General features: G+C 42.5%; 1 protein-coding gene across 1 annotated transcript in view; it reads right to left on the reverse strand.

Moving 5' to 3' along the window:
* Positions 1-259: 259 nt before the first annotated feature.
* LRWD1 (leucine rich repeats and WD repeat domain containing 1) overlaps positions 260-7,612 on the reverse strand; it is a 25,915-nt gene continuing 18,562 nt past the window's right edge. Inside the window, exons 12-15 of the mRNA XM_018573565.1 lie at positions 5,791-5,894; positions 3,771-3,932; positions 1,254-1,372; positions 260-400 (exon numbers count right to left, since the gene is read on the reverse strand). Of these exons, the coding sequence (XP_018429067.1) occupies positions 260-400; positions 1,254-1,372; positions 3,771-3,932; positions 5,791-5,894 (526 nt within the window). The remainder of the gene's footprint in view (positions 401-1,253; positions 1,373-3,770; positions 3,933-5,790; positions 5,895-7,612) is intronic.

The raw sequence follows: 7,612 nt of genomic DNA on the forward strand, positions 1-7,612 counted from the left end.
GCTTTACAGAAGGTGTGACATTTCCTTCAAACTATATTTACAAGGACTAAGCTAGAAAATATATCAATACAAAACTCTTCTTTGCCAACTGTCAAACATACATACTTTATGCCAACAGTGGCTTTAAAACATAAATGAAAATAATTAAAATGTAAAAAATTGTAAAATATTACAAACTAAATACAATTTGTGTTAATATAAAATGTTTTTTTTTACATATAAAAGCGAATATCTTAGAAAAGTGTTCTAGGATTTCCCATTATAAGATTTTCCAGATAGCGATTATATTTTTGTCTGTTAAGGCAACTAAATATTCCTTCGCTGGGTTTACCAGCACAGTGTTGATAACAGTCTCTCCCATTTTCTCTTCTCTTGATATGGGAGCCGGCCAGTCAATAACCTGTTTTAAAGAGGCAAAAAACATTAGCACAACAATCTATGGATAAAATGAGGACTGGGCCAGAAAGGTTTGTTACCATTATTAGAAAAAGTAAAAGAATCATATGCATAGACAAAGTGTGTTAAAGCAGAACTCCAGGGATTTATAACCATATATGTTTTCACTAGGGATGTACCTATACCAATACTAGTATCGGTGCCTACGCCGAGTATTTGGGCGAGTACTCGCACTCGCCCAAATGCTCCGATGGCTAGCCCGAAACCTGAGCTTCCGGTATCAGGAAGCCGGGCAGTCATTACACGCTGCCCGGCTTCCTGATTGGCTGGGAAGCTGGCCCCATACTCCCTCGTCACTTGCTGACGAGGAAGCATGGAGCCGGCTTCCCGGCCAATCAGGAAGCTGGGCAGCGTGTAATGACTCTTTTCCCGGCTTCCTGATTGGTCGGGAAGCTGGCCAATCAGGAAGCCGGATGGCGAGTCATTACCCGCCCCCCGGCTTTCTGATTGCCCAGAAAGACGACTTCATTCTCCCTAGAGCTTCCCAGGCCAATCAGGAAGCCGGGTGCCGTGTAATGACTCATTGCATGGCTTTCTGAATGGCCAGCTTCTCGACCAATCAGGAAGCCAGGCAACGAGTCATTACACGGTGCCCGGCTTCCTGATTTGCCAGAAAGCCGGCTCCATGCTTTCTCTTTCTTTCCCAAAATAAATACACAAAATGTAGTGCATGCTAACAGCCATGTGCCATAGTTTTTTTTTTTAACTTAAGTAAGGCCCTCAGCAGAACTCGTCAGCCTTAGTTCTATGGATTTACCACATCATACCCCAAATTAAATGTAAATATAAAACTGTACCTTTGTGGGTTCTTTGAGACCACTGCATGACACTCCTTTCTGTAACTCAGCTCGACAGGATTCAAGATCATAAATCCACACTTTCCCAGCCTCATCACCACAGAAAAGGTAAAGTCCATCTGTGAAAACAAATGCCATATGTAAGAAGAAAAGCAATATAATTGTTTTCTACAGTGCACCCACAAGATTTGGTCTTTTTACCTAATAGAAGTAATGATGTGCCAGGGCTACTTGAAGTTCCAGTCATGGTTGCCATAACAAATGTCCTTGCATTCTGGAAGGTTGGGAAGCTGAAGTAATACCTTCCTGAGCAGCAAGGAAATATGTAGGGAAGACATGACTGACAACTGGGACGATCAGGCTGCACATAAGAACCGTCAGCATATTAAGGAAAAACATAATCCACTTCTAAACCGATGGCAGTGCCATGCCTTGGGCTCAGTTCAATCAAGTTCATGGTCTTACCTATATTTTATAAAAAATGTGACACTATTTATGTATAAGAAGAACGCTACAGTCACATTTTCACAGGATTTTATCATTCTCATTCAAACGCAACTCAATCACCACTACAATATAGTAGATATCAGGCAATAAAAAAACTCAATAGATTCCATGTAAGTGCAGCGACATATATAAAGTACTTTATATCTACTTTAAAAAGAAAACCCAAAAAGACAAATAAAATGTAATGGACCCATTAATTAAAATAAATCAATTTCTTTCTATTATGTTCCTGCTCACTGGCTAATCATTGCATAGCACTGCCACACTCCTTATTGATTGTGTAATGAGCAGACAGCTTGTATGGGAAACTGTAAAGCCTATATACAGGGCTTGAAAAATTTGATGGTGTCTCACCAGTCAGTCAAAACTTTCACCAGTCAGCATGACCGGACTATAGCCTTGCAATTTATGTGAACTTTTTTTGGGGACAGATAGAGCTTTCTTTTGGAGGTATATAATCACCACGGGGGTGAAAACAATGAAACTGTCACAGGTCAGCTCAGTAGATCGGGAAGTGAGAGAACACATACCGGCGCTCGCTTACTTCTCGATCCTGTCACTGCAGAGGGTCATGACAGGGGAGGGACAGGATTCCCCCTTCCCCGCTCCGATCCTCCATCGCTGACTCAAGGAACGGACGGGGGAGGGTGCCTCTAGATAGGCAGAGCCCGCTGTCACCCACGCAGCTGGGTGGATCCAGACATAATTGTTGGGATCCGTTTCAGCATACCGCAAGATACTGAGCTTTGGGTGACGGGAGGACGCCAGTTTGTGTCCTCCCGTTACCCTTAGGAGACCTATGGTGAAATTCCCTAACCCCATAGTTCTCCTTTAATTTTTGTATTACTTTTTTTTTTACCGTACACACAACTTTATTGCCATTACATAGGGGGCTAAGAAGCCACCTATGTAATAGCCAATTTACATGACAGGTCCTCTTTATGGAGACATCAGGGGTCTCCAAGACCCCTAATGTCACCTAGAGACCCCCAGAGAAGCTGATGAAGCAGAGATCTGCTTCATCAGCTTCTGTAGCTGGGAGAGTGACACTGAATGCAGGAAGGGATATAATATACATCCCTTCCTGCATTTGGGGACTGAGAGGTGATCAAAGGGAGTTCGTATACTGAACTCCCTTTGATCTCCTGTCACAGAGCCGTGCCGGTCACGGCCGCATCGGGCATAGCGGATCTCGGGATCGGCAGTGACAGCTGCCAATACAAGTGATCGAGCGTCTCTAGAGACGCCCGATCGCTTAAATGTTAAGCTCCCGGCCGGCCGTGTAATTACAACAGCCGGCCGGGAAGCTGCTCGTCGTGCTCCACCGTCCTCTCGTCACAGACGAGCGGACGAGTGGATTTTTCAAGCCCTGCCTATATAGGAAACTGAGGCTTCACCTTTATGGCTGTGCAGTATATCAGATAGGCACGAGTCACAAAACTAGCTGAGCAGAGTTTCAAATTCTGTGTCAAATAAAACAGTAAATTACTGTATATACAGTATCTATATCTAACTATGTATGTATCTATATATGTGTGTATCTATCTACATTCCAACTGAACTCTGCTTGAACAAAAACCCTAAAGTACAACTGTGCTTTTGTAGTTTTTCTTGAATAAGTTGCCCCCACCCCCAATGGAGCAGCAGAAGTCATTTTCACAGGGCAGACTGTGTGGGCCTGAGTGGGCCCCACAGTGAAGATTGCTGGATCGGGGCTGAAAGTATTTGACATTGTTGGAAGCACTCGAGAAGTGGGGTGGGGACTTAATGTTCGTAACTTCCGAGTGCATCTGTTACTATACCGTGTGCTATGGTTCCTCCTGCTGGTTTCTACATCACTACAGGATCACAACATACTCATCAATAGTTTATACACACAAGGCAATGGTATTTTAAGCATATTGGCCTTTTAAAAGGAATGAAGAAGGCATAAAATGTAAATGTCTGTGTTCGCCAGTATAGAGAGAGAAACACAGCAAACTGATGTTGTAAAGCCACACAGGACAGTACCTGCAGAGGTTGTAAGTGATAGGTATGGTATGTCAGTCTGTGACCACTTAAGCTCCGCTAGTACAGCTGCCTCCATTTTCTTGGTGCTCTTAGAGCGTGATTTCAGAAAAGACTTCTTCCAACTCCAAATGTATATGGATCCTTGCATGGAACTCTTAGAAGCTGTGAATAAATTAAAATATTTATATTTCAGTACAATCATAACTAAAAAAAGATTAAAAAGATTAGTCTACCAAAATGATTTTAAATTTCAGGGGTGCTGCAGAGTTAAACTATCGAACACTTTCTGAAATCACTAGGACAACCCAGCGATCTCTGCTGGAGTCTTCAGGCTCTGGTCATTAGAAGGATGACTACTCTCCTTGCTGAATTTTTCAGGGTTTTTTTGTATTATAGAGAATGCAACAGAAGGTGTGTAATCACCCAGCACTTAAAAGTATGGCAAATTATCTGTAGAGCCAGGGGGTACTTCATTCCAACAGGACTCCGCTACGGTTGAACATAACTTTTGAGTAGACTGAAACGTTAAAGAACAAACCTACTTTTGGGCTAGTCACACAGGGTGTCTGGGGATTTGTGCCGCAGGAATCCCAGGGGTGTTGATACAGATGTGGTCGCTGAGCCCTTTAAATTTAATGACAGACAGGCAGCCTTTACAACTGTCAGTTTGCATGAAATCGCTCACAGAAAGAGTCTGCTGTTCAGAATAGATTGTGCCCGGATGCGATCTGTCTGCATCCAGGGACAATCATCTATCCCAGACCAGAGGTAATTGTACAATGTATGATTCCATGCAGACTACCGCTGACAGATGCAGCCGCTGTACGGACACTCCTGGGATCCTGCGACAAGAATCCGTAGGTTCTTGTGGCAATAATCCCCAGCCACAGCCCCATGTGAATGGGGCCACAGACAATTCATTTAGGTTTTGATGGAGGTTAAAAAGTAATGGTTAATTCAATTACTTTTCTATACACTTCAACCCACTTTGTCCACCCTCCATGACATTGATAGAAGTATTCTCTGTTCAGTATATTAGCATAAAGGAAGCAGAAGAGCTTTTTAGTAGCACCCGAGATTCTGGGATACTCACTGATTGCAGAGAGTCACAAAGAGGGCTATATAAAGACTGCAAGACTCTTACTATTGTTGGTTATGTGTTTAGTTGAAGCACTGGGATCTTGAGGAATGCTAAATCAAGTTTTACTTGCTTAGAAGAACATTGCATGTATGAATATGGCATTGTTAAGAAAACAGAGAAAGAAAAACTTCCTGTGTATCACCGATAAGCATGTACATAGCATTGCAGCACAGCGCCATCTACAGCTCAAAAGACAAATGACAGTAAGTAATACAAATCAGTATATGCTGTTGTATTTCCAACAACTATAACCCAGTGCTTTTCTTAAAGAGAAAGTAGAAACCAGAAGGTTATGGTGACACAGCGCTAAAAGAAGCAAAAAGCCCTTCATTAACCCAGTGCATAGCACAATTGAGCCTTCTTAGAACAGACAGCATTGAAATTCCATTGCAAAGTCCAAAAATAAAGGGATAGTCCTCATTTTAGGATAGTCGGTGGGACCTAAGAGAAAGCAGAACTATAATCTTCAGTATTATACTTTCTGGTTGGTCCCCAAGCCTTACTCCATCAAAAGGCATGGTTTCCATACACTGATGATGGCCAACAAGCCTAAAACACCTGTATGCGTTTAGGAATAAATGTCTCGATAATATAGAGCTGTACCTGTGCTATACTGGATGCAGAATTATTCATGTGGTGAAAAGAACTGATTTGCATATCTCCACCCACTACCCTGAAATGAGGGATAATCCAGTTATTTTTGGGATATGTGATATTATGAGACATATGAATACATTCTGTTCTAAGAAGGTTCTACCGTGCTTCGCTTCTCTAACAAAGCAAGCTATGCTCTCTATGTAACCAATTAAAGCTCAATCATGATCACAAATGCAGCCAAGCACAGTGATACTATCTACTAAAAATCTGCTACAAACCCACCGATCAGATCATCATTCAGAAACGCCAGTCCATCTATAGTATGGAAATCATTGTCCTCCGATTTTTTCTTGTATATTGGGAAACTGAATTCTGCATGATAGGAGCTGAATAAAGGGGAAAATAAACATTAAGAGTACAAGTTAACCAATGAAATTGTGAAACAATTTTAGAATGTTTTGCACTGTAAACCAGCACCATAGTTACTGCTAAACAGGTTTAGGCTATACACACACTTCCAAGTGGAGATTCTGCCCATGAGTGTCAGTATTTTGCTTAGTATACTTAAAGGAGAACTATGAGGTGGGTGCTTTTCACTCGCCTCATAGTTCTAGCCGACCTGTGACAATGAGACTGTCACAGGTCAGCTCAGTAGACCGGGAAGTGAGCAAACACATACCGGCGTTCGCTCACCTCTCGATCCTGTCACGACTCTCTGCCGTGACAGGGGAGGGGCTGGATTCCCCCCTCCTCCAGCGCTGACTGGCTGAACGGAGGCAGGAGGGGCGGGTACAGCTGGCTCTGCCTTTAGATAGGCAGAGCCAGCTGTCACTCACGCAGCTGGGCGGATCCAGACATAATTGTCGGGATCCGCTTCAGCTGCGGCGTCTCAGTATACCGCGAGCTGTAGCTAGGGGTATACTGAGCTTAGGGTGACGGGAGGACGCTACCGTTACCCTAAGGAGAACTATGGGGAAAAGCCCTAACCCCATAGTTCTCCTTTAAGGTGAAATACTGTCAGAATACTACCTACAGTGCCTTTATGTTCATCCTTTGGTTTCACTACTTTGTGAGCCAACGGCACATTTAAAAAAATCAGCAATAGCAGTTCCCATATTTCTACCACGACAGGTTTATTCATAAGCCCACCTTTAGTCGGAGTTGGTGGTTAAGAGAGTGAAGTATTAGAACCTATATTCAGTTTTTGTTGTGGTCTCTGTTGGGGATATGTCCCATTACTTCCTGCCCTGCTGGTGGGCATCAGGGGGAATGGAAGTTGCTATTTATAAGCCCACCTTCAGTCAGAATTGGTGTTTAACAGAGTGAAGTATTAGAAATAGGGATGCACCGATATATCGGCCACTGAAACATATCGGCCGAAAATGGCACTTTTGGCTAAATGCCGAAAGTGCCATTTTTGTGCTGATACAGCGGCACATCCCTGCTTTCTTTCCTCCCCGCTGGGCGCTGCTCTGTGTTCCAGCGGGGAGGAAAGAAAGTGTAACAAAACAAAAAGCGGTCGCAAGCACTACCCTGTGTGCGCTGACCAAAGAAGTTACTTCAGACCATGGATAGAGAAAAATATAAAAAATACTTTAATTGATAATATGTAAACTATGCATAGAAAATATTGCACCAACTCCAAAGAAACACTCTAAAAATAAACAACGTTGTTTTTTCATTCATGTGCAACAACATTCATTCCTGAGGGGTTAACCCTGTCTCCACCATCTGGCTTGAGTGTTTGTCGATAAATTGAGGACAGAGTATGTTGACTATATCCTCAATTATGAATGAATGGGAAGGGATCTACATCACCTTCTGTTCATTCATAATTGTGTTTATAGTAAACACACAATGTCCTCATGTTATCAATGAACAGGACCACTCGGAGGATTCCTGTTCATTAATGCAAGCTGCAGGAGCTGCAGAAAAAGAGATTGAGGACTTTGTGTCTCTGACCACTTTGTGTCCTCAATCTATTTTTCTATTTTAAAATGGAAATATCAGAGGTCTGTTTAGACCCCTAATATTTCCCCGAAGCCCCTAGAAGTAAAAAAAATAAAAAATATTTAATACAAAGTGAATTATTAAATAAAAATAT

The sequence above is a fragment of the Nanorana parkeri genome, unplaced genomic scaffold (assembly GCF_000935625.1).
Source record: "Nanorana parkeri isolate BGI_ZX_2015 unplaced genomic scaffold, ASM93562v1 scaffold48, whole genome shotgun sequence".
Taxonomy (NCBI): domain Eukaryota; kingdom Metazoa; phylum Chordata; class Amphibia; order Anura; family Dicroglossidae; genus Nanorana; species Nanorana parkeri.